Consider the following 27,459-nt stretch of genomic DNA (forward strand, 5'->3'; position numbering starts at 1 on the left):
GTGGATGTGTTAAGTGCCAGGTCTCTCTGCATCTCATGCATCTGTGAATACATACACACAGTCACTGTTCTATTACCAATGGCAGTTAGGGATGGGTGATATCTGATATACAAACGGGTACTATGTTGAAGTTTGAACAGGTCAGACTTAACCTCCTAATTCTGTTCTCCCCATCGAAGACCATTGGTGAGCAGGCTAGAGGTGTGCTGGAGGTGAGGTCTTTGTCATAGCCCCATTGATGGGCATAGCAGTGTAGCTCAGCGCCTGGCCCCTCATCAAAGATACTGGTTGGACACACACACACACACACACACACACACACACACACACACACAAATATGTTATCAATGGTGGTTAGCATTAGCCTGGTGGAACCAACCTGATTGCTGCATTCACCTTTCTATTTCGCTTCAGATATCATCAAATGTGAAGTGAAATAGAATGGTGAACACCGTTATCAGGCTGGTTCCACCAGACTAGGTATGCCCTGGACATTATGCATCTAAGATGGCGCTTGTAACGCCAGGGTAGTGGGTTCGATCCCCGGGACCACCCATACGTAAAAATGTATGCGCACATGACTGTAAGTCGCTTTGGATAAAAGCGTCTGCTAAATGGCATATTATATTATTATTATTATTATTATAGTCAGCCACCAATTGTGCAAGTTCTCCCACTTAAAAAGACGAGAGAGGCCTGTAATTTTCATCATAGGTACCCGTCAACTATGACAGACAAATTGAGATTTTTTTTCTCCAGAAAATCACATTGTAGGATTTTTAATGAATTTACTTGCAAATTATGGTGGAAAATAAGTATTTGGTCAATAACAAAAGTTTCTCAATACTTTGTTATATACCCTTTGTTGGCAATGACACAGGTCAAACGTTTTCTGTAAGTCTTCACAAGGTTTTCACACACTGTTGCTGGTATTTTGGCCCATTCCTCCATGCAGATCTCCTCTAGAGCAGTGATGTTTTGGGGCTGTCACTGGGCAACACAGACTTTCAACTCCCTCCAAAGATTTTCTATGGGGTTGAGATCTGGAGACTGGCTAGGCCACTCCAGGACCTTGAAATGCTTCTTACGAAGCCACTCCTTCGTTGCCCGGGCGGTGTGTTTGGGATCATTGTCATGCTGAAAGACCCAGCCACGTTTCACCTTCAATGCCCTTGCTGATGGAAGGAGGTTTTCACTCAAAATCTCACGATACATGGCCCCATTCATTCTTTCCTTTACACGGATCAGTCGTCCTGGTCCCTTTGCAGAAAAACAGCCCCAAAGCATGATGTTTCCACCCCCATGCTTCACAGTAGGTATGGTGTTCTTTGGATGCAACTCAGCATTCTTTGTCCTCCAAACACGACGAGTTGAGTTTTTACCAAAAAGTTATATTTTGGCTTCATCTGACCATATGACATTCTCCCAATCCTCTTCTGGATCATCCAAATGCACTCTAGCAAACTTCAGACGGGCCTGGACATGTACTGGCTTAAGCAGGGGGACACGTCTGGCACTGCAGGATTTGAGTCCCTGGCGGCGTAGTGTGTTACTGATGGTAGGCTTTGTTACTTTGGTCCCAGCTCTCTGCAGGTCATTCACTAGGTCTCTCCGTGTGGTTCTGGGATTTTTGCTCACCGTTCTTGTGATCATTTTGACCCCACAGGGTGAGATCTTGCGTGGAGCCCCAGATCGAGGGAGATTATCAGTGGTCTTGTATGTCTTCCATTTCCTAATAATTGCTCCCACAGTTGATTTCTTCAAACCAAGCTGCTTACCTATTGCAGATTCAGTCTTCCCAGCCTGGTGCAGGTCTACAATTTTGTTTCTGGTGTCCTTTAACAGCTCTTTGGTCTTGGCCATAGTGGAGTTTGGAGTGTGACTGTTTGAGGATGTGGACAGGTGTCTTTTTTATACTGATAACAAGTTCAAACAGGTGCCATTAATACAGGTAACGAGTGGAGGACAGAGGAGCCTCTTAAAGAAGAAGTTACAGGTCTGTGAGAGTCAGAAATCTTGCTTGTTTGTAGGTGACCAAATACTTATTTTCCACCATAATTTGTAAATAAATTCATTAAAAATCCTACAATGTGACTTTCTTGACTTGCCAACATGTGGCTGCCTGTTCCATTCATTGGAATGCTCACATCGAGGGCATGTCTGCATGGTGCTGATGAGGGCCCCCTTGCTGGTCTTTTCTATTCTGTATGTTCGGCTGCAAACGGGACATCTCTCGAACAACGGCAGCAGGCAATCTTATGAGGTGGTGTTGACTGGGAGGGCCTGTGACAGGGTGATATAACAGACAGCCAAGTGGTAAATTGCATTTTGTTCTAAAGAAAAGACTAAGCTTTTTGAGAATGCACTTCACAACTGAAATGACTCTACTAGTTTTATCTACTTGGCTGGCGAATTAGCCTACTAGTTTATCAAGCAGGGTCTTTTTTAATAAAACTTTTCACATTTCACATAACACACATTACCTGTTGTTGTTGATGAAGCCATCTGTGTCATTAGGCCAGTAACTCTGGTCACTATCAGAGGCATCATGATGGCGTCTCTTTTCATAGGAGTCGAGGGAGACTCTGGCAACAACGGAGGAGGTGTCACAAGGGTACTTGTGTCTTATGACACACTTTTATTCTGAGGTCTTGCCTGGCGAGCTGTGAAAATAGCAAGTGAACAGTGAATGACATTATTTTTGGAGGTCGCTAAACCATTGCAATCACGTTGCTTGACATGTTATGATACCCACCTTTGCTCCTTCTGGTAGGTCCCGGTATCCATTCATGACCAGGGGATCAGTCTGGCACTCAACTGTGCACTTTGTCTAAAAGAAAAACAGGGTCAAAGATGGTCATCATCCCTCAATTATAAACCTAGCTAAAGAAATAACAATCTCTTTTGGAAGCTAATTCTATGCTTTACAGATGTAGACTGACTGGTTCCAGATTGGTTTAGATTTAGGCCGGTGACTCCGTAACACTATGTAAGCAACTATGGCCCTGGGTTGGTTTGAGTTTGTTGCTGATAGTTAGTATACTGTTGTAGTCAGACATGATTTAGCTAGTACCACCATAGCTGCATTCAATATTTATTTGTGCCCTAGACATGGGTTGTACCTCGGAAGCTAATGTGACTGTTTCGTCTAAATTACACTAACTTAGAGTGGCATGGAAATACGATGACATTGCTAAAGTAGGCAAATAATTAGTAGAAAACAACATTGCCATATGATGTCGTCCAATTTACTTTAGAGAGATGGCAATGTTGCTATTACGGTTACTAGCAAAGTTTATAAAAAATAACTAGCAATGCTAATGTTAGCTAGCTCAGTCTTAGCTGGCTAAAGTTATACTGCATGTAAAGTCAATCTGGCAACATCACAATCATGACAAAAGGATATCCTACTAATTATATGCCTTCATTTGAAATGTTATCGTGTTTCCAAGTCAAATCCAAGTTGTATTGAAGTAAGCTACATTCTAGCTAGCTAGTTAGGGCTGCTTGCTAGCTAATGTGTCGTCAGCCATGCTAGCGACGATAGTGATAATTATTATCAAAATATACATAACCAAATATGTTACATAACCAGCATTCCATGGTCTAGCTACCAGTATGCTCAACACCACTGGGGACCAACAAACTCCAACCGCTTATTCAGCATGATAGGGTCCTTCGGCAGGGAATGCAAACCTGTTGGCTGTGCATCCTGCTGGAAGCATGCATTGCATGGTCAATCCGTATAGGGCTTTCCAGTCTATAAGCCACTCCTCAGTAAATGGCATGTCAGCCCGCATGAAGTTAGTCAAAAGGCACCTAAAGGAAGCAATATTCTCTGGTCTGATGAAACCAAGATTGAACTCTTTGGCCTGAATGCCAAGCGTCACATCTGGAGGAAACCTGGCACCATCCCTACAGTGAAGCATGGTGGTGGCAGCATTATGCTGTACGGATGTTTTTCACTGGCAGTGATCGAGGGAAAGATGAAGGGGGCAAAGTACAGAGAGATCCTTGATGAAAACCTGCTCCAGAGCACTCAGGACATCAGACTGGGGCGACGGTTCACCTTCCAACAGGACAACGACCCTTAGCATACAGCCAAGACAACGCAGGAGTGGCTTCGGGACAAGTCTCTGAATGTCCTTGAGTGGCCCAGCCAGAGCCCGGACTTGAACCCGATCGAACATCTCTGGAGGGACCTGAAATTAGCTGTGCGGCGACGCTCCCCATCCAACCTGAAACTCCCCAAATACAGGTGTGCCAACCTTGTATCGTCATACTCAAGAAGACTCAAGGCTGTAATCAATGCCAAAGGTGCTTCAACAAAGTACTGAGTAAAGGGTCTGAATACTTATGTAAATGTGATATTTCAGATTATTATAATTTTTGCAGAAATTTCTAAATACCAGTTTTTTGCTTTGTCATTATGGGGTATTTAGTGTAGATTGAAGAGGAGAAAAAACAATTGAATCCATTTTAGAATAAGGCTGTAACATAACAAAATGTGGAAAAAGTCAAGGGGTCTGAATACTTTCCGAATGTACTGTAATTGTAATCCAAACCCAACCTTCATTTACTTGTTGTGATGCACTGAGGTTCCAATCTCCATTTTAGATGAGACTAACTTTATTACCAAAATTATCCTATTACACTTTTATAGTCAATTTTGACATTAGAGTAAATGTTTCTGACTTATATTGATGCCACATAGGCCGTTTTCAAAGGGAGGGTTACTTACTTACTTTACATATTGATGTCTGTGTCCGAAGACCTACTTTACACCTTCCGCTTCAATCAAACATCTGCTCCCGTCCGCACAGGGTTCTGCATCTGCACACCTCCTAGGAAAAGTGTTCTGCGGACATGTGTGGAGGGTAGCGGACACTCAATATTGCATCATTTCATTCGAGCCGACCTAACAGCGCGGAAGCGAAAGGTGTAAATTAGGCTTAAGAGCTGTCGTATCAGTACTAGATGAAAGTGAGGAATTTACATTTCACCCCCCCCCCCCCTCCCCCAAACACACACTCTTGTTTTAGTCCCTGATCTAATTTATACATTCTTAGTTATGTTAATGATATTACCTCACCACAGGGGAATATAGGAAAGAAGCTGAATTTAGTTTTAATATCAAATGCACACATTGCATTCTAATGACGCGTGTGTGTTCCAGTGTTCCACCCAGGAGTTCTACCTCATCAGCAGCAGTCTTTCTCGGCTGGGGGTGGAACTACAGGCTCTGCTCCTATCCATCCAATCACAGCTCAGCTCCTCTCTGCTCCGAGGGCTCCTATTGGACACACCTGAACTGCTGGCTCCTGCTCACAACTTCCTCAAAGTCCTCAACGAGAAAGCAGCCAAGTGAGTCACCACAGTGTGTTTGTGTGTGTGTGTGTGTTAGGCTTGGGCGGTATACTGTATACTGGGGTATTTGGAAATAGCCACGGGATGGTTTTTCAATACAGTTTAAACTATTTATTTGAAGTTTTTCAATACATTTTAATATTTGTAGCTACTTTTTAAGTAAATACCTGAAGTCAACTTGTGCAATATGTTAGGAAATAAAGCAGATCGCGTTGATCATTTCACCTCCCACATTATTTAACATTATTATGAAGCTTACCGTAGTTCCCCAGAACATTTGAACCAGTCATGTGTTTGTATGTAAATAGCACAACGGAAGAAAGCGGTAGCAGGTTTAAAGTCAAGTGTTTTTTTGCTTTAGTGGAGTGATCAGGGGCGTGCAACTGTAGATTTCCTTCACATAAAATACATTAGTGCAACACATTCAGCAGAAAATGACTGGCAACAGATGTGCAACGCTATTTGGCTGGCAGCCACACAAGTAAATGAGTTTAAAATTAAAAGTATTTTTTGCAAAAACGCTACATGGCCATCATATTTCTAATGTTTACCATAGAAAGAATGTAGCCAGCTGCATTTCCTAATGTATTGCTTAAAGTTAATCTTGCATTTTACCTGAGCAAAGTAGGCTACACCAAGAAAAGTACCAGAGAAAAGTAACCACACATCAGTCAAAGCCCTTACTGCTGATAGAATTGGGCGGCAGGTAGCTTAGTGGTTAAGAGCGTAGTGCCAGTAACCGAAAGGTCGCTGGTTCTAATCCCCGAGCCGACTAGGTGAAAAATCTGTCTGTGCCCTTGAGCAAGGCACTTAACCCTAATTGCTCCTGTAAGTCGCTCTGGATAAGAGCGTCTGCTAAATGACTAAAATGTAAATGTAATAGAATGTCTGTTTGATTTGATTCTCCACTCAGAGAATTCACAATCTTTATTTATACAGCACATTTCAGACATGAAATGCAACATAATGTGCTTTACAGGAAAAAACTAACAAAAACAATGAAAATATAAACGGAAATATTTACTACACAACAAACATAAGAGGATAAAAAACTAGATAAGAACAATGAAACTGAACGATTAAAAAGCACACTAAGGAAAGCAAAAGCTAAAAAGGTGTGTTTTAAAAATAGTGTGTTTTAAAAATGTCCACTGTTTTGGCCCCACTCAGGCAGGCTATTCCAGAGGCTGGGGGCATAGTAACTAAAGGCTGCCTCTCCATGCCTCTTGGTCCTAGGCTTTAGGATAGTTAAAAGGCCAGTGCCAGAGGACCTGAGGGACCTACTGGGTACATAACTTAAAAGCATGTCCTACATGAATTGGGGTGCACAATCGTGGATTGATTTAAAAACCAATGGAAGAATCTTAAAATGAATTCTAAAACTGACAAGCATCCAGTGCAGAGACCTTAAAACCGGTGTTGTGTGTGTGTGTGCTCTCCGTCTGGTATTGGTCAGTACACGTGCTGCAACATTCTGTATGTTTTGACCAATGGCTTTCTTGGGTAGACCAGACAGGAGAGCATTACAGTAGTCAAGCCTGTAATAAAAGCATGGATGATTCTCTCTGTATCAGCCTGAGAGAGAAACATCAGCACCTTGGCAATATTCCTCAGGTGGTAAAAAGCTATTCATAATGTGTGATTCGAAATTGAGTTCAGAATCTAAAATAACACTCTTACTGAATTTCCACGTGGGCAAGGATATTGGAAATGTAATCAAAGCCTATTGGATATTCATTTATTTTTAACTAGGACAAAGGAATTTATAATTGACTTTTTCCGACATAACATAGGTACAGCAAATCCCCTTATTGAATGGGACACCTTTAAATGTGCCTTTAGAGGGCATGCAATTCAGTGCTCATCTCGAAAACAAAAGCAATTTAGGTCAAAAGAGTTTATACTAACAAAGGAAATAGAAAGTCTAACAGAACAGATAGATGGCAATAAAAACTGTAACATAGAGGCTCAGAATAAATTAGAGGAAAAACAAAAATAAATAATAAACTTATTCAAGAAAGATCAAGTGTAATATATTAAACTGGATGGAATATGGGGAAAAATGCACCAAATTATTTTTTAATCTTCAACATAGGAATGCTACCAAAAATAATTTAATGAAACTGGTTACAATTGACGGAATAACCCATGATTCACCAAATTATATTTTGAAGGAGGAAACAAGGTACTTTAAGCATATGTTTTTGTTACAGTCGCCTCCATCTCCTTGAACTGAAGCTAATTGTAGAGATTGTTTTTCTATTGATAATGTCAAATTAACAGCCACACAGAAAGACTCATGTGAAGGTGAAATTACAGAGGAGGAAGTTCTGGATGCAATTAAATACTTTAAGTCTGGGAAAACTCCAGGTTTGGATGGCATACCAGTCGAAGTATACCAAACCTTTTTTGATATACTAAGAGGAATGTTATTAGCATGTTTTAACCACTCCTGTGTAAATGGTAGATTATCTGACACTCAAGCAGGTCTGATCTCATTATTACTGAAACAGGATACAAGTGGAAAATATAAAGATCCAGTCCATTTAAAAAATTGGAGGCCCCTTACACTTCAGTGTTGTGATACAAATAATTCTAGCAAAATGTATAGCACATAGAATTAAAAAGGTATTGTCGGATATTATTAATTCTAATCAGACAGGTTTTTTACATGGAAGATACATTGGAGATAATATAAGGCAAGTATTGGAAACAATAGAACATTATGGAAAATCTGAGAAACCAGGCCTGCTATTCATAGCATACTTCGAAAAGGCATTTGATAAAGTACGACTGGGGTTTATATATAAATTCCTGGAGCATTTCAATTTAGGAGAATCTGGCGTTTGCAACGCCAGGGTTGTGGGTTCGATTCCCACGGGGGGCCAGTATGATTTTTATTTTTATTATGCACTCACTAACTGTAAGTCGCTCTGTATAAGAGCGTCTGCTAAATTACTAAAATGTAATGTAGAAGGTGAACTTCCGTCCCAGTCTCAAATCTGTGGAAGCCTGAAACAGGTTTCCCACAAGAATTTAGCGGCATCTATCATTCCTTCAATTCTGACCAGTTTCCCAGTCCTTGCCGATGGAAAAACATCCCCACAGCATGATGCTGCCACCACCATGCTTCACTGTGGGGATGGTGTTCTCGGGGTGATGAGAGGTGTTGGGTTTGCGCCAGACATAGTGTTTTCCTTGATGGCCAGAAAGCTCAATTTTTGTCTCATCTGACCAGAGTACCGTCTTCCATATGTTTGGGGAGTCTCCCACATGCCTTTTGGAGAACACCACACGTGTTTGCTTATTTTTTTCTTTAAGCAATGTCTTTTTTCTGGCCACTCTTCCGTAAAGCCCAGCTCTGTGGAGTGTATGGCTTAAAGTGGTCCTATGGACAGATACTCCAATCTCCACTGTTGAGCTTTGCAGCTCCTTCATGGTTATCTTTGGTCTCTTTGTTGCCTCTCTGATTAATACCGTCCTTGCCTGGTCCGTTAGTTTTGGTGGGCGGCCCTCTCTTGGCAGGTTTGTTGTGGTGCCATATTCTTTCCATTTTTTTAAGAATGGATTTAATGGTGCTCCGTCGGATGTTTAAAGTTTCTGATATTTTTTTATAACCCAACCCTGATCTGTACTTCTCCACAACTTTGTCCCTGACCTGTTTGGAGAGCTCCTTGGTCTTCATGGTGCCGCTTGCTTGGTGGTGCCCCTTGCTTAGTGGTGTTGCAGACTCTGAGGCTTTTCAGAACAGGTGTGTACAGTGGGGGAAAAAAGTATTTAGTCAGCCACCAATTGTGCAAGTTCTCCCACTTAAAAATATGAGAGAGGCCTGTAATTTTCATCATAGGTACACGTCAACTATGACAAATTGAGAAAAATAAATCCAGAAAATCACATTGTTGGATTTTTTATGAATTTATTTGCAAATTATGTTGGAAAATAAGTATTTGGTCACCTACAAACAAGCAAGATTTCTGGCTCTCACAGACCTGTAACTTCTTCTTTAAGAGGCTCCTCTGTCCTCCACTCGTTACCTGTATTAATGGCACCTATTTGAACTTGTTATCAGTATAAAAGACACCTGTCCACAACCTCAAACAGTCACACTCCAAACTCCACTATGGCCAAGACCAAAGAGCTGTTAAAGGACACCAGAAACAAAATTGTAGACCTGCACCAGGCTGGGAAGACTGAATCTGCAATAGGTAAGCAGCTTGGTTTGAAGAAATCAACTGTGGGAGCAATTATTAGGAAATGGAAGACATACAATACCGCTGATAATCTCCCTCGATCTGGGGCTCCACTCAAGATCTCACCCCATGGGGTCAGAATGATCACAAGAACGGTGAGCAAAAATCCCAGAACTACACGGGGGGACCTAGTGAATGACCTGCAGAGACCTGGGACCAAAGTAACAAAGCCTACCATCAGTAACACACTACGCCGCCAGGGACTCAAATCCTGCAGTGCAAGACGTGTCCCCCTGCTTAAGCCAGTACATGTCCAGGCCCGTCTGAAGTTTGCTAGAGTGCATTTGGATGATCCAGAAGAGGATTGGGAGAATGTCATATGGTCAGATGAAACCAAAATATAACTTTTTGGTAAAAACTCAACTCGTCGTGTTTGGAGGACAAAGAATGCTGAGTTGCATCCAAAGAACACCATACCTACTGTGAAGCATGGGGGTGGAAACATCATGCTTTGGGGCTGTTTTTCTGCAAAGGGACCAGGACGACTGATCCATGTAAAGGAAAGAATGAATGGGGCCATGTATCGTGAGATTTTGAGTGAAAACCTCTCCATCAGCAAGGGCATTGAAGATGAAACGTGGCTGGGTCTTTCAGCATGACAATGATCCCAAACACACCGCCCGGGCTACGAAGGAGTGGCTTCGTAAGAAGCATTTCAAGGTCCTGGAGTGGCCTAGCCAGTCTCCAGATCTCAACCCCATAGAAAATCTTTGGAGGGAGTTGAAAGTCTGTGTTGCCCAGTGACAGCCCCAAAACATCACTGCTCTATAGGAGATCTGCATGGAGGAATGGGCCAAAATACCAGCAACAGTGTGTGAAAACCTTGTGAAGACTTACAGAAAACGTTTGACCTGTGTCATTGCCAACAAAGGGTATATAACAAAGTATTGAGAAACTTTTGTTATTGACCAAATACTTATTTTCCACCATAATTTGCAAATAAATTCATAAAAAATCCTACAATGTGATTTTCTGGATTTTTTTCCCCTCATTTTGTCTGTCATAGTTGGCGTGTACCTATGATGAAAATTACAGGCCTCTCTCATCTTAAGTGGGAGAACTTGCACAATTGGTGGCTGACTAAATACTTTTTTCCCCCACTGTATATATACTGAAATCATGTGACAGATCTTGTGACACTTAGATTGCACACAGTTGTACTTAATTTAACTAGTTATGTGACTTCTGAAGGTGATTGGTTGCACCAAGTCTTATTTAGTGGCTCCACTTTTCCATACATTTTTTTTTCCAGATTTTTTTTAAACAATTTTTTAAAATTATTTCACGTCACCAATTTGGACTATTTTGTGTATGTCCATTACATGATATCCAAATAAAAATAAATTTTAATTAGGTTTTAATGCAACAAAATAGGAAAAACGCCAAGGGGGGTGAATATTTTTGCAAGGCACTGTAACAATGGGTCTTCCAATCCTGTGGTGGTCGTCATAAGAGCCAGTTTCATCATAGCGCTTGATGGTTTTGCGACTGCACTTGAAGAAACTTTCAAAGTTCTTGAAATGTTCCGTATTGACTGACCTTCATGTCTTAAAGTAATGATGGACAGTCGTTTCTCTTTGCTTATTTAAAATAAAATAAAATAATTTGTCACATGTGCCGAATACAACAGTTTATAGTGAAATGCGTACTTACAAGCCCTTAACCAACAATGCAGTTTTAAGAAATAATTTATAAAAATCCAACAACAAAAACGCTATGTCTGGCGCAAACCCAACACCTCTCATCACCCCGAGAACACCATCCCTACAGTGAAGCATGGTGGTGGCAGCATCATGCTGTGGGGATGTTTTTCATCGGCAGGGACTGGGAAACTGGTCAGAATTAAAGGAATGATGGATGGTGCTAAATACAGGGAAATTCTTTAGGGAAACCTGTTTCAGTCTTCCAGAGATTTGAGACTGGGACGGAGGTTCACCTTCCAGCAGGACAATGACCCTAAGCATACTGCTAAAGCAACCCTCGAGTGGTTTAAGGGGGAACATTTAAATGTCTTGGAATGGCCTAGTCAAAGCCCAGACCTCAATCCAATAATAATTATGGAATAATTATGCACGCTCAAGTTTTCTGTTTTTTTTGTGTTATTTCTTGTTTGTTTTACAAGAAAAAATATTTTGCATCTTCAAAGTGGTAGGCATGTTGTGTAAATCAAATGATACAAACCCCCCCAAAATCCATTTTAATTCAGGTTGTAAGGCAACAAAATAGGAAAAATGCCAAGGGGGGTGAATACTTTCACAAGCCACTGTATATGGGGTCAAACACCTTCCTATGTTCCGTGTCTCTGTGTGTGTGTCTGTCTGTTTTTTTTATTTTATTTTTATTTAACCAAACATGAACACATCAATCAACAACAATTACACTATACATATCTATACACACATCAATTGCACAATACATGAAAAGCAAACACGAAACACGAAAAGTAAAACATAATAATATGAAACAAACACATTCTTCAGTAAAAAGGCCCTCTATCATCCGCCTGAATTCCCCTAGAGGCACCAATTCCACCAACTTTTGGAAATCATTCCACGTGAGTGTGCAAAAATAACTAAGAACAAATGTACCTAACTCGGTGGAGATTGACGGGATCTCTAGGGTTAGCCATCCCTGAGTCCGTGTCTGGTAACTTTTACATCTGAAGGTTAACAATGAGGTAAGGTATGGCGGAAGTTTATGCAAGAGGGCTTTATAGACAAAAAGTGCACAATGCGTCGATCTACGAGACTTCAAAGAGGGCCAACCTACTTTCTGATACAAAATGCAATTGATGTGTACTGAACATATCACCCGCAATAAAGCACAATGCGCTATAATAAACTATGTCCAATGGCTTCAATACAGTGGCAGCTGCATTCATATAGACGATATTGCCATAGTCAATAACCGGAATGAATGTTGACTGATTATTAGTGTTTTGCTATTTAACAAAAGACAGGACCTGTTCCTATAGAAGAGGCCTATTTTAATTCTTAATTTAACTAATTCATCAACCTTCTTTTTGGAAGATAACTTTTCATCAATCCAGATGCCCAGATATTAATAAGTGGGGACACTATCAATGAGGGCACCATTCAAAGTACTTATGCATAAATCATCAGATACATTTTTACGTAAATTGGAAAATAACATATACTTGGTTTTACCTGCATTAAGTACCAATTTCAGTTCAACAAAGACTTTCTGCAGTGAAATAAAGGCAGCTTAAAGCTCTGGCAGAGCTTGGTCAGCTGTGGGGGCAATGGCATACACCACAGTGTCATCTGCATACAGGTAAGAGTAAAAAATGTGTGTGTGTTTAGGTCAGGGGATAAGCGGGAGCTGTTCTGTGACCTATCGGGCTTCCCAGTGCTCCAGGGGAGGAGAGCGGAGATCCAATCGGTTCTGACTGAGATTCAAGACCACCGGAGAGAGGTCCGATACACACTCAGGACCCCCACACTGGACTACGTCAGCGTCAGTGGACAAGAGGTAACAGAGAGAGGGAGTGTGTTGTGTGTGACAGAAGCTGCAGGTGGACAGGGGAGTGTAGGTCTGTGTTTGTGTTAGGCGGAGACTGATATCATTTTAGCCCTATTCGCACTACGAGATATGTAGGAGAGTCTGAGGAGCGGGGGGGGCGAAAGATAATTCTACTTTTCAATTCACATTACAGCCTTGCCTGTCGTTGTGGCTGGCAACGTGACATACTTGTTCCGCAGCTCAAATTGAGAATTATACAATTAAAAACTAAGAACTATGTTTTAAGCGAGAAACAGGCATTGGTCTGAATCCGAAAAAGAAAGGAAATACACGTTAGCACCACAATGCCTACTCCACCCATGCTCAACCAAGGTTTTCCGGCACACAACTTTGACCTACTACAGTAGCTACAGTGGGGAAAAAAAGTATTTAGTCAGCCACCAATTGTGCAAGTTCTCCCACTTAAAAAGATGAGGCCTGTAATTTTCATCATAGGTACACGTCAACTATGAAAGACAAATTGAGATTTTATTTCTCCAGAAAATCACATTGTAGGATTTTTTTATGAATTTATTTGCAAATTATGGTGGAAAATAAGTATTTGGTCAATAACAAAAGTTTCTCAATACTTTGGTATATACCCTTTATTGGCAATGACACAGGTCAAACCTTTTCTGTAAGTCTTCACAAGGTTTTCACACACTGTTGCTGGTATTTTGGCCCATTCCTCCATGCAGATCTCCTCTAGAGCAGTGACGTTTTGGGGCTGTCGCTGGGCAACACGGACTTTCAACTCCCTCCAAAGATTTTCTATGGGGTTGAGATCTGGAGACTGGCTAGGCCACTCCAGGACCTTGAAATGCTTCTTACGAAGCCACTCCTTCGTTGCCCGGGCGGTGTGTTTGGGATCATTGTCATGCTGAAAGACCCAGCCACATTTCATCTTCAGCGCCCTTGCTGATGCAAGGAGGTTTTCACTCAAAATCTCACGATACATGGCCCCATTCATTCTTTCCTTTACATGGATCAGTCGTCTTGGTCCCTTTGCAGAAAAACAGCCCCAAAGCATGATGTTTCCACCCCCATGCTTCACAGTAGGTATGGTGTTCTTTGGATGCAACTCAGCATTCTTTGTCCTCCAAACACGACGAGTTGAGTTTTTACCAAAAAGTTCTATTTTGGTTTCATCTGACCATATGACATTCTCCCAATCCTCTTCTGGATCATCCAAATGCACTCTAGCAAACTTCAGTGGTCCTCTGTAGCTCAGCTGGTAGAGCACGGCGCTTGTAACGCCAAGGTAGTGGGTTCGATCCCCGGGACCACCCATACACAAAAAAATTAAAAAATGTATGCACGCATGACTGTAAGTCGCTTTGGATAAAAGCGTCTGCTAAATGGCATATTATTATTATTATTATTCAGACGGGCCTGGACATGTACTGGCTTAAGCAGGGGGACACGTCTGCCACTGCAGGATTTGAGTCCCTGGCGGCATAGTGTGTTACTGATGGTAGGCTTTGTTACTTTGGTCCCAGGTCTCTGCAGGTCATTCACTAGGTCCCCCCGTGTGGTTCTGGGATTTTTGCTCACCGTTCTTGTGATCATTTTGACCCCACGGGGTGAGATCTTGCGTGGAGCCCCAGATCGAGGGAGATTATCAGTGGTCTTGTATGTCTTCCATTTCCTAATAATTGCTCCCACAGTTGATTTCTTCAAACCAAGCTGCTTACCTATTGCAGATTCAGTCTTCCCAGCCTGGTGCAGGTCTACAATTTTGTTTCTGGTGTCCTTTGACAGCTCTTTGGTCTTGGCCATAGTGGAGTTTGGAGTGTGACTGTTTGAGGTTGTGGACAGGTGTCTTTTATACTGATAAGAAGTTCAAACAGGTGCCATTAATACAGGTAACGAGTGGAGGGCAGAGGAGCCTCTTAAAGAAGAAGTTACAGGTGTGTGAGAGCCAGAAATCTTGCTTGTTTGTAGGTGACCAAATACTTATTTTCCACCATAATTTGCAAATATATTCATTAAAAATCCTACAATGTGATTTTCTGGATTTTCTTTCTCAATTTGTCTGTCATAGTTGACGTGTACCTATGATGAAAATTACAGGCCTCTCTCATCTTTTTAAGTGGGAGAACTTGCACAATTGGTGGCTGACTAAATACTTTTTTCCCCCACTGTATGTTGGTCTGTTGTAGACAAATGTTGCTTTAACAGCATATCTTCATCAAGTAGCGTTAGCCTATCAAAAATGAACGAGTAACCCTCTCATACGAATATAAAAGTACAGTAGGCCTACATTACAACAAACCAGGCTTGTCTGTGCTTCAGTCTGATCAACTGTAGCCTACTGATAACAACCACAACTGCAGGTAGCCTAGAGAAGCCCATCCGCTCTGATCCCATCTGGGACAGGGGAAACGTAACATAATGTTTTTATGTGTTTATAGCCAAAAATAGGCCACTTTTATTTGTGTTCTGAGAAAATGTGAATGTGATCAAATTTGGTTTATATTCACACTTTGGATGGCCAGGCTACCTAGGCCTTTTGAATCCAAAATTATTGACTGGAATTAATCAATCACCACAATAGTGATGACCTACTGGATGAGAATTGTTTTAATTACAGCTGCAAAGGCCTACACAATTACTACTGTGTCATGCGCTACAGCTAGGTTCAGAGTTGGTTAGGTTAGTATACTACGAGATCAGGGAAAAACTCTGGGCCCCAGGAAAACAATTTCCCCACCACCACTCTGGGACCTGAAATCACACAATGTTACAAATTAAAAAACATATCCAATTTGTATGATCTACATTTTACATGTTTGTGGTGGTGGGGATGGCCTTCCATAGTTTTACGAGGCTCAGTGCAGCCGTCGGCTACTGCGACAATTTCAGAATGTAACAGGCACTTACTGCAATTTTAGGTAATAAATCAATAAAACAAGTCTCAAATATTAAGAAAATGTCTATACATTTCAACTGTTTTAAAAAACATTGCACTGCTATTACCATTTATTCTGTACGATTGTTGACTCAACAAGACAGTTCTGTTTACACTGCCCTGCTTCAAGTGGGGCAACTGTCGGGCGAGTGTCGAGACGTAGCAAGGACGCAAGTTTGCATTTGATTAATATATGTAGCCTATGGTATTTTTACGGAAAGTGTACAAAGAGGTCCTTTGTGTCACAGTGGTGATCAAATTTAGGCATGTGTGTTTGTGAGACAACCCGCGGGTGGATAGGGGAGTGTTTGTGTTAGGCGGACACTGATGGCCTCATTTTGTGTAGGTGGCTAGATCACAGTGGGGATCTGACTTAGGTGTGTATGTGTGTGTCTGACTTATTAACTGCTTAAATGTAACTAAATGTAATCCACAAAAGTAATTATTAAGCATGAGAGTGCCATAAACCAGGGCTTCCCAAACTCGGTCCTGGGGCCCCCCCTGGATGCATGTTTAGTTTTTTGCCCTAGCACTACACAGCTGATTCAAATAATCAAAGCTTGATGATGAGTTGTTTATTTGAATCAGCTGTGTAGTGCTAGGGCAAAAATCAAAACATGCACCCAGGTTGGGCCCCAGGACCGAGTTTGGGAAGCCCTGTCATAAACAATAACTAGTAATGCTGCATACTCCAAGAAAGTTTATAATCTCACCTTACTGATAAAAATAGTTATAAATTGCTGAGGGGCGTAGTCACTTTTGAAGACACAAGCTCAAGTACACAGTACAAATATGATACAAATATGAAAATAGGGTTCAGCCAGGATTTGATGGACAGTCGGCGGAGCTAATGAAATGGTAGAAGGGACATTCCAGCTTCAAATGGTGTCAGATTTCATATCCTGTGTTACACAGGCAGAAGAGACATACTCCTGTCCGTGAGAATCAGGGCTACCTCTCAATGCATGCCATTTCAATCTATGGTGTCCACATATCGATTTATAAGCGACAATGTCTGTCGTAACTGGTACCAGAACCACAGACTTTACATCTTTAAGGCTTGTTTGTGTGTTTGAATCAAAGTGACATCGTCTCTGTCTGCGGGAAGTTATTTATCTCCCCTCCTGTTCTACCTCCTAACCTCTCTCCATCCCTCACTCTCGCCCCCTAAATCTCTCTCTCTTCCTGCTTCCCTCTTCGCCTCCCCCATCCCAGTTCTTGATAGAGGTGAAGAACTCTATGGCATCTGTGGTTCCGTCCGACTGGGTTAAGATCAGCAGGTGAGAACAGAGAGAGAGAGGACAGAGACGGGAGTGTTACACATTTTGTCACATTTTATTTATCTGTTCTAATCAGTGTTGTTTCTTCCTGTCATGTCTCCCTCTCCCCTCAGCCTCATTTATCTAACCACCGTCTTGTAGGATAGAGGGCCTGGCAGGAAATTGTGGTATTTGTTGAGCCGGTAAATGAAATCAAAGGCCATGATCTATGACTGAGGATGAATCGCTCTCTCTCCCCCTCCCTCCTTCCCCTACTCTCTTCCTCCAAGTACTAAGGCAGTGAGTAGGTACCAGTCTCCGTACCTGATAGAGAGATGTAGGAGTCTGTCCCAGCTCAGAGAACAGCTGCTCATCGACAGCCAGAAAGAATGGACCAACTTCCTACAGTATGTATCCCTTAATCATCACCTACAGTAAATCTATTTAATGTTGTTTACATCCATCCAAAGTGGGGAGGGGGTTGATGTGTAAAACAGCAGAAATTCTAATGGGAGGTTTAAGACGTAGTTTAAAGGAGCTTTTTATTTTATTTAACCTTTATTTAACTAGGCAAGTCAGTTAAGAACAAATTCTTATTTACAATGATGGCCTACACCGTCCAAACCCGGACGACGCTGTACCAATTGTGCGCCGCCCTATGGGACTCCCAATCACGGCCGGTTGTGATACAGCCTGGAATCGAACCAGGGGGTCTGTAGTGACGCCTCATGCACTGCGATGCAGTGCCTTAGACCGGTGCGCCACTCGGGAGCTACATGTAACATTTCCACCGGCAACTAACACCAAATGTCAATTACATATCAGTAGTAGCAAAGTGCTAGAAATCCACGAGAGTAAAACATCCTTTTTAGAACACCGCGCAACGCTGCTAATTAGCATGTTTACTGCTAAGTAGTATTTGAGTAATTTTAGTACTAATTAGCATTTTTACTTGGACTACAAGCCGGTCCGGCTGATAAGATAAGAAGCAGTAATAAGCCATTTTAGGTGTTTTTAAACGGTGTCCTTAAAAAATACAAAAACATGAAGAAATCCAATTTATGGCTAGAAAAGTACGTTTAAGACATCCTTCCCTCCAACACGCCACATCAGGTCTCCTGGCACCTCAACTCCTATGAGGGACAACTCCCCAAATCCCAGTCAAAGCTCTTCTCTGTCCTGGCACCCCAATGGAGGAATAAGCTCCGTCCTGAAATTCAGACAGCAGAGTCCCTGCCCACCTTGTAAAAATGTATCTTCAAAATCTCTCCAAAGAGCCCCTTGGTTTAACCCCCTAGCACCCCCTTGCACTAACACTTGCACTTTACTTTCTTACTATCACTGATTGTGCTAATAGCTATACTTGGAGGAAAGTTGTACTTGCAATGACTATGATATGCGCTTGTCTTACCTACCTTAATGTAACAGTATTTATTCCGTCACTCTCCTCGCCCCAGCCTGGGATTGAACACGGGACCCTCTGCACACATCAACAACAGTCACCCTCGAAGCATTGTTACCTATCGCTTGACAAAAGCTGCGGCCCTTGCAGAGCAAAGGAAACAACTACTTCAAGGTCTCAAAGCGAGTGACTAGGGCTGTTATGGTGACCGTATTACCGCCACACCGGCAGTCATGAGTCATGACCGCAGTAAAATTCCACGTGACCGTTGAGTCACGGTAATCTCCTCTTATGCACTCTGGACATGCTTTGGTAGTACCCAACTTGCTAACGACCATCAGGTTCTAACGGCCTGGTACTCAGGGCTCTATTGTCCCTCTAACCACTCTGACATCAATGCAAATGCAATCGAAAATCACATCAAACACTTATCATCAAAACAGTATCATGCTTTTAAAACTCACCTCAATGTGCTGATCAGTTTGAAGAACGTTCAACAGCAGGTTGAAACTGAGTGTAAAAAATGGTTGTTGTGGATGTTGTTTCAAAGCCTAAAATAATTAAATGGGCAGCGCTTTCTAAGGCGATAATTAATTCAAAACACATATACGTATATTAGAGCTTATGCATACGCTTATGAGCCTAAGCCACCCCCCAACTAACACCACCAAATGTCAATTACATATCAGTAGTATCAAAGTGCTAGAAATCCACGAGAGTAAAACATACTTTTTAGAAGACCGCGCAACACTGCTCATTTGCATTTTTACTGGGACTACAAGCCGGTCCGGCTGATAAGATAAGAAGCAGTAATAAGCCATTTTAGGTGTTTTTAAACAGTGTCCTTAAAAAAACATGAAATCCAATTTATGGCTAGAAAATTACGTTGAAGACATCCTTCCCTCCAACACGCCACTATGCATAGGCTTATGAGCATAAGCCCCCTCCCCCCAAAAAAGTATGATTGTGCCGTTATATAATACATAGCCTACCGCATATTACCCATTACAGAAAAAACAAAACTGATTTAAGATGTCTTTGGTACATAATAGGTCTAGCCTATTCTCCAAAATTATACAAATTCGAGTAATCACCTTTGATTGTGGATTTTTATGCATACTGGATGGACTGGTTACCTTATGCTCCAAAATGTATATCCAGCAATCTGGGAGAGAACGTATAGCCCTAGGCGATGCTATTGGTTCATTGATTGTGCAGGGCAGCATACAGAGTTAGCCTACGATTATAGTGAATTTATATTTGATTTTGAATTTTTTTATTTTCATAATTAATTAGGTGACACATTACCTTTTAGCTATACAGAATATCTCACCACAGTGCATTTATATATCCTCATTTCTCTCCTTTATTCCTTTCTAGAGCGCTCAGAGTGGCTGTCAACAGTTTAGTGAAATATGTTTCGTTGCGAAAACATGTTACTATGGATGTTCCCGAACAGATTTCACTTGGTTTCCCAAATTAAGCAGTGGGTAGCAGCAGAAACAGGGTTGGAGAGCCTATTTCATACAGAGTTTGAGCGGAATCACTTGTCGCACAGCGAGAGCATGCTCCTCAAACAGTGGTTGATGCGTGGAGCGAATTAAATGTTCTTATATTTATTTCTCAGCTACTCATATTAAGCTCATGCTCTGTTGTAAAATCGAAGAAGCCTACTCTGCATCATTGACAATCCCTCAGAAGATCCCGCAGGTATAGAAGCCGGATGTGGAGGTCCTGGGCTGGCGTGGTTACACATGGTGCCACACCTGTCAGGTGGATGGCAAATATGAAACACTCACTGACAGGGATGTGAACAAATTTGAGTGAAATAAGTTTTTTGTACATATGGAACATTTCTGGGATCTTTTATTTCAGCTCATGAAACATGGGACCCACACTTTACATTTTGCGTTTATCTTTTTGTTCAGTATAAATCTAAATCAATTTTACATATTGGTAAAGACAAGATTAAATTGAGTATAGTCTGATGGGTGAAAATAGGATCACTTGATGAGAGAACAGATGTGCAGCCTGAGGCAAGGAACAGAGCGCAAGCATTTTTGCAACTTTCTCAAATCATCAATAGTCGCATCATGCAGCCCATATATGTTTTGATTTCTTAGACATTTTAAGGTTTGTATCATTCACAACTAAAGTTGCCAAATAAATATAAATCAAGCATCTAGGACCTGTTTCAAATGATCACTTTTACGCTCATATGCGCACTCGCTCCGGAATGGGAAAAATATAAGTTAAATTATATTCTTACTATAAAATAATATTGAATAAAATAATGGCACTGGACTTCTAAGCATATCTTGTCAGCTAAATGAACAAGCCTACAGCCTATGACCTGGAGCAGAGCCAGATAACATACAGTAGGCCAACTCATATTCTGTTCTTCTGAAATACATTTTCTTCATATCATGTTTCTTTAGACTTGACTAAAATAAATAATGTATTTATTGTGATGGTGTATATTAAATAGATGTATTACTTTTTATAATGTACAGTTGAAGTCGGAAGTTTACATACACCTTAACCAAATACTTTTAAACTCAGTTTTTCACAATTCCTGACATTTAATCCTAGTACAAATTCCCTGTATTAGGTCAGTTAGGATCACCATTTTATTTTAAGAATGTGAAATGTCAGAATTATAGTAGATAGAATGATTTATTTCAGCTTTTATTTATTTCATCACATTCCCAGTGGGTCAGAAGTTTACATACACTCAATTAGTATTTGGTAGCATTGCCTTTAAATTGTTTAACTTGGGTCAAACGTTTTGGTAGCCTTCCACAAGCTTCCCACAATAAGTTGGGTGAATTTTGGCCAATTCCTCCTGACAGAGATGGTGTAACTGAGTCAGGTTTGTAGGCCTCCTTGCTCGCACACACTTTTTCTGTTCTGCCCACAAATGTTCTATATAGTTGAGGTCAGGGCTTTGTGATGGCCACTCCAATATCTTGACTTTGTTGTCCTTAAGCCATTTTGCCACAACTTTGGAAGTATGCTTGGGATCATTGTCCATTTGGAAGACCCATTTGCGACCAAGCTTTATCTTCCTGACTGATGTCTTGAGATGTTGCTTCAATATATCCACATACTTTTACTTCCTCATGATGCCATCGATTTTGTGAAGTGCACCAGTCCCTCCTGCAGCAAAGTACCCCCACAGCATGATGCTGCCACCCCTGTGCTTCATGGTTGGGATGGTGTTCTTCGGTTTGCAAAATTGTCCCTTTTCCTCCAAACATAACAATGGTCATTATGGCCAAACAGTTCTATTTTTGTTTCATCAGACCAGAGGACATTTCTTCAAAAAGTACATCCCCATGTGCAGTTGCAAACTGTAGTCTGGCTTTTTTATGGCGGTTTTGGAGCAGTGGCTGCTTCCTTGCTGAGCGGCATTTCAGGTTATGTCGATGTACGACTCGTTTTACTGTGGCTATACAGTGAGGGAAAAAAAGTATTTGATCCCCTGCTGATTTTGTACGTTTGCCCACTGACAAAGAAATGATCAGTCTAATTTTAATGGTAGTTTTATTTGAACAGTGAGAGACAGAATAACAACAAAAAAATCCACAAAAACTAAATAAATATATAAAAATAAATTGATTTGCATTTTAATGAGGGAAATAAGTATTTGACCCCCTCTCAATCAGAAAGATTTCTGGCTCCCAGGTGTCTTTTATACAGGTAATGAGCTGAGATTAGGAGCACACTCTTAAAGGGAGTGCTCCTAATCTCAGTTTGTTACCTGTATAAAAGACACCTGTCCACAGAAGCAATCAATCAATCAGATTCCAAACTCTCCACCATGGCCAAGACCAAAGAGCTCTCCAGGGATGTCAGGGACAAGATTGTAGACCTACACAAGGCTGGAATGGACTACAAGACCATCGCCAAGTAGCTTGGTGAGAAGGTGACAACAGTTGGTGCGATTATTCGCAAATGGAAGAAACACAAAAGAACTGTCAATCTCCCTCGGCCTGGGGCTCCATGCAAGATCTCACCTTGTGGAGTTGCAATGATCATGAGAACGGTGAGGAATCAGCCAAGAACTACACAGGAGGATCTTGTCAATGATCTCAAGGCAGCTGGGACCATTGTCACCAAGAAAACAATTGGTAACACACTACGCCATGAAGGACTGAAATCCTGCAGCGCCCGGAAGGTCCCCCTGCTCAAGAAAGCACATATACAGGCCCGTCTGAAGTTTGCCAATGAACATCTGAATGATTCAGAGGAGAACTGGGTGAATGTGTTGTGGTCAGATGAGACCAAAATCGAGCTCTTTGGCATCAACTCAACTCGCCGGTTTTGGAGGAGGAGGAATGCTGCCTATGACCCCAAGAACACCATCCACACCGTCAAACATGGAGGTTTAAACATTATGCTTTGGGGGTGTTTTTCTGCTAAGGGGACAGGACAACTTCACCGCATCAAAGCGACGATGGGCCATGTACCATCAAATCTTGGGTGAGAACCTCCTTCCCTCAGCCAGGGCATTGAAAATGGGTTGTGGATGGGTATTCCATTATTACAATGATCCAAAACACACGGCCAAGGCAACAAAGGAGTGGCTCAAGAAGAAGCACATTAAGGTCCTGGAGTGGCCTACCCAGTCTCCAGACCTTAATCCCATAGAAAATGTGTGGAGGGAGCTGAAGGTTCGAGTTGTCAAACGTCAGCCTCAAAACCTTAATGACTTGGGGAAGATCTGCAAAGAGGACTGGGACAAAATCCCTCCTGAGATGCGTGCAAACCTGGTGGCCAACTACAAGAAACGTCTGACCTCTGTGATTGCCAACAAGGGTTTTGCCACCAAGTACTAAGTCATGTTTTGCAGAGGGGTCAAATACTTATTTCCCTCATTAAAATGCAAATCAATTCATAAAAATGTTGACATGCGTTTTTCTGGATTTTTGTTGTTGTTATTCTGTCTCTCACTGTTCAAATAAACCTACCTTTAAAATTATAGACTGATCATTTCTTTGTCAGTGGGCAAACGTACAAAATCATCAGGGGATCAAATACTTTTTTCCCTCACTGTAGATACTTTTGTACCTGTTTCCTCCAGCATCTTCACAAGGTCCTTTGCTGTTGTTCTGGGATTGATTTGCACTTTTCGCACCAAAGTACGTTCATCTCTAGGAGACAGAACGCGTCTCCTTCCTGAGCGGTATGACGGCTGCGTGGTCCCATGGTGTTTATACTTGCGTACCATTGTTTGTACAGATGAATGTGGTACCTTCAGGCATTTGGAAATTGCTCCCAAGGATGAACCAGACTTGTGGAGGTCTACAATAATTTTTCTGAGGTCTTGGCTGAATTCTTTTGATTTTCCCATGATGTCAAGCAAAGAGGCACTGAGTTTGAAGGTAGGCCTTGAAATACATCCACAGGTACACCTCCAATTGACTCAAATTATGTCAATTAGCCTATCGGGTGCTTCTAAAGCCATGACATCATTTTCTGGATTTTTCCAAGCTGTTTCAATTTACTGTATGTAAATTCTGACCCACTGTAATTGTGATACAGTGAATTATAAGTGAAATAATCTGTCTGTAAACAATTGTTGGAGAAATTACTTGTATCATGCACAAAGTAGATATCCTAACCGACTTGCCAAAACTATAGTTTGTTAAAAAGACATTTGTGGAGAGGTTGAAAAATGAGTTTTAATGACTCCAACCTAAGTGTATGTAAAATTCCGACTTCAACTGTATATAGTTGTTCCAAAGGCACGCATAAGGGGCTTGTATTCCGCTTGTATGCGTGGAGACCTGGAGATGCTAAACATGTTTGTGTTAATTAACGGTCAATTACCGTGAGAACGGCAGTCTTTTGCATGACAATAACGGCTGGCAAAATTTCATGAACAACACAGCCCTTGAGTGACATCACCGATTGAAATGCTACTAGCACGCACCGCTAATTAGCTAGCCATTTCGCACTGGTTACTCTCACCACCCTTTGACCGCCTCCTTCTCCGAGGCAACCAGTGATCCCGGTCAACAGCATCAATGTAACAGTATTGCTTCCGTCCCTCTCTTCGCCCCAAGCATCGTTACTTATAGCTCCACAAAAGCCGCGACCCTTGCAGAGCAAGGGAAACAACTACTTCATGGTCTCATGCGAGTGAAGTCACCGATTGAAACGTTACTAGCGCGCACCGCTAACTAGCTAGCAATTTCACACTGATTACATTAAGACAACTGCATATCACTTGCTGCTAACTTTTGGTGGTTTTGCATGTTCCCCTTCTACACTCAAACTCTCTCCTTCTCTCTCCCGCTCTCAGTCAGTTTGGGGAGTACTACCACACTATGAAGAAGGCTGTTGGTAACTTAGCAACCATGGACTGCCTGTTCTCATTGGCTGACGTGGCTAAGCAGAGGAACTACTGCAGGTAGTCACTCTGATGACCTTTACCTTAGGTGTGTGTGTGTGTGTGTGTGTTAGTTACAGTCTTAAACAGCCTGTGAGGAGGATTGGACTGGGCCCAGAAGGCTTAGCTCTACCGCCAACTACACCCCTACACCTCCCTCTCTCTATCCCTCTATCCATCTCTGTGTCCCTCTCTCACCAACTACACCCCCTACTTCTCACCTCAGATTATATAACTGTGTGTGTGTGTTCTCTCCCAGGCCGGTGTTGTGTGAGGGAGACCGTCAGATCGTGATCAGGGACGGCAGACACCCTGTGATAGACCTGCTGATGGGAGAGCACACACAATACGTCCCCAACAACACAGATCTACAGGTACACACACAAACACACACACAGGCTGTTGTAGGTCCTTCTCTCTGTGAAATGCAAAAGGCGCCAATAGGAATCCGAGCCAAGCTCTCATACTGCCCACCTACTCACTGTACAGATCAGCAATGCAATATCGACCTCTCCCTCTCTTTCACTCTCTCTCTCTCCATATGTCGTTCTCTCCTTCCTTCTCTCTCTCTCAAATTGTATTAGTCACATGCTTCTTAAAGAACAGGTGAAATGCTTACACTGGAAGTGAAATGCTTACTTATGGGTCCTTTTCCTGCCAGGTCTCTGACCTTCTACCTATAGCCTGCCTCATCGTCGTCTGTGATCAGTCCTTCCACCGTTGCATCGTCAGCAAACTTGATGATGGTTTTGGAGTTGTGCGCAGCCACGCAGTCGTGGGTGAACAGGGAGTGCAGGAGGGGACTACGCATACACCGCTGAGGGGTGCCCGTGTTGTTGGTCAGCGTGGCGGATGTGTTGTTGCCTACCCCCACCGCTTAGGGGAGGCTCGCCAGGAAGTCCAGGATCCAGTTGCAGAGGGAGGTGTTCAGTCCCAGGGTTCTGAGCTTGGTGATGAGCTTGGAGGGGACTGTGGTGTTGAATGCTGAGCTGTAGTCTGTGAACAGCATTCTTACATAGGTATTCCTTTTGTCAAGGTGGGTGAGGGCAGTGTGGAGAACAATAGAGATTGCGTCATCTGTGGATCTGTTGGGGCGGTATGCGGATTGGAGTGGGTCCAGGGTGTCTGGGATGACGGTGTTGATGTCAGCCATGACCAGCCTTTCAAAGCTTTTCATTGCCATACTGTACATGTGAGTGCTACGCGGCAATAGTCATTTAGGCAGGTTACCTTGGCGGATGTTGCCTGTAATCCATGGCTTCTGGTTGGGGTATGTACAGTCACTGTGGGGACGACGTCACCGATGCACTTTTTAATGAAGCCAATGACTGATGTGGGTGAATTCCGGAACATATTCCAGTCTGTGCCAGCGAAACAGTCCTATTCTAAAATGGATTAAATAGATTTTTTACACACACTACCCCATAATGACAAAGGAAATGTCACATTTACATAAGTATTCAGAACCTTTACTCAGTACTTTGTTGAAGCACCTTTGGCAGCGATTACAGCCTTGAGTCTTCTTGGGGACGACGCGAAAAGCTTGACACACCTGTATTTGGGGAGTTTCTCCCATTCTTCTCTGCTGATCCTCTCAAGCTCTGTCAGGTTGGATGGGGAGTGTCGCTGCACAGCTATTTTCAGGTCCATCCAGAAATGTGCGATCGGGTTCAAGTCCGGGCTCTGGCTGGGCCACTCAAGGACATTCAGAGACTTGTCCCGAAGCCACTCCTGCATTGTCTTGGCTGTGTGCTTAGGGTTGTTGTCCTGTTGGAAGGTGAACCTTCGCCCCAGTCTGAGGTCCTGAGCTACTTTAATATACATAAGTGAATTTGTCCCAAAAGTGCAGTAATTCCTAAACTGTTCCACCCGATATGGATTGAAATACCCTCAAATGAAAGCTGACAGTCTGCACTTTAACCTCATAGGCATTGTATAATTTAATATCTAAAGTGCTGAAGTACAGAGCCAAAACAAAAACAAAATATTTCACTGTCCCAATACTTTTGGAACTCACTATAGGTGTATGTATGCTGTTGTTCAAATGCCCAGATCGCTTTATATATATTCTCAAGCAAACTACTGGTAGTTCAAATACTTGCCATCATATTTCTGTCATGCTGCTTTGTTGACAACTTCAACCACCTCGTGCCCCTGGTATTCAGTCAATCAGCGGCTGCCACTGATGGAGTTGTTGTAGACATTGGATAGGGATTGCAGCAAAATAGCCTCAATTAGCCTACTTTAGCTAGCTTCTTTACAACGATTTAATGCAGTCAAGATAGGCACTACCAGATGGTATGATAGATAACCTATGGCAGCAACAAGTTTGTCTAACTAGCTTGAGTCGG

The 27,459-nt window shown here is 42.2% G+C and overlaps 1 protein-coding gene across 1 annotated transcript in view; it reads left to right on the plus strand.

Annotated features, from left to right (window-relative positions):
* The window catches only part of msh3 (mutS homolog 3 (E. coli)), a 100,165-nt gene that overhangs the window by 33,395 nt on the left and 39,311 nt on the right, over nt 1-27,459 (plus strand). Inside the window, exons 14-19 of the mRNA XM_084177168.1 lie at nt 5,177-5,364; nt 12,941-13,109; nt 17,266-17,330; nt 17,600-17,716; nt 25,022-25,129; nt 25,368-25,482. Coding sequence (XP_084033294.1) covers nt 5,177-5,364; nt 12,941-13,109; nt 17,266-17,330; nt 17,600-17,716; nt 25,022-25,129; nt 25,368-25,482 — 762 coding nt within the window. The remainder of the gene's footprint in view (nt 1-5,176; nt 5,365-12,940; nt 13,110-17,265; nt 17,331-17,599; nt 17,717-25,021; nt 25,130-25,367; nt 25,483-27,459) is intronic.

This window comes from Coregonus lavaretus, assembly GCF_964263955.1.
Source record: "Coregonus lavaretus genome assembly, chromosome: 14".
NCBI classification, from domain to species: Eukaryota; Metazoa; Chordata; class Actinopteri; order Salmoniformes; family Salmonidae; genus Coregonus; species Coregonus lavaretus.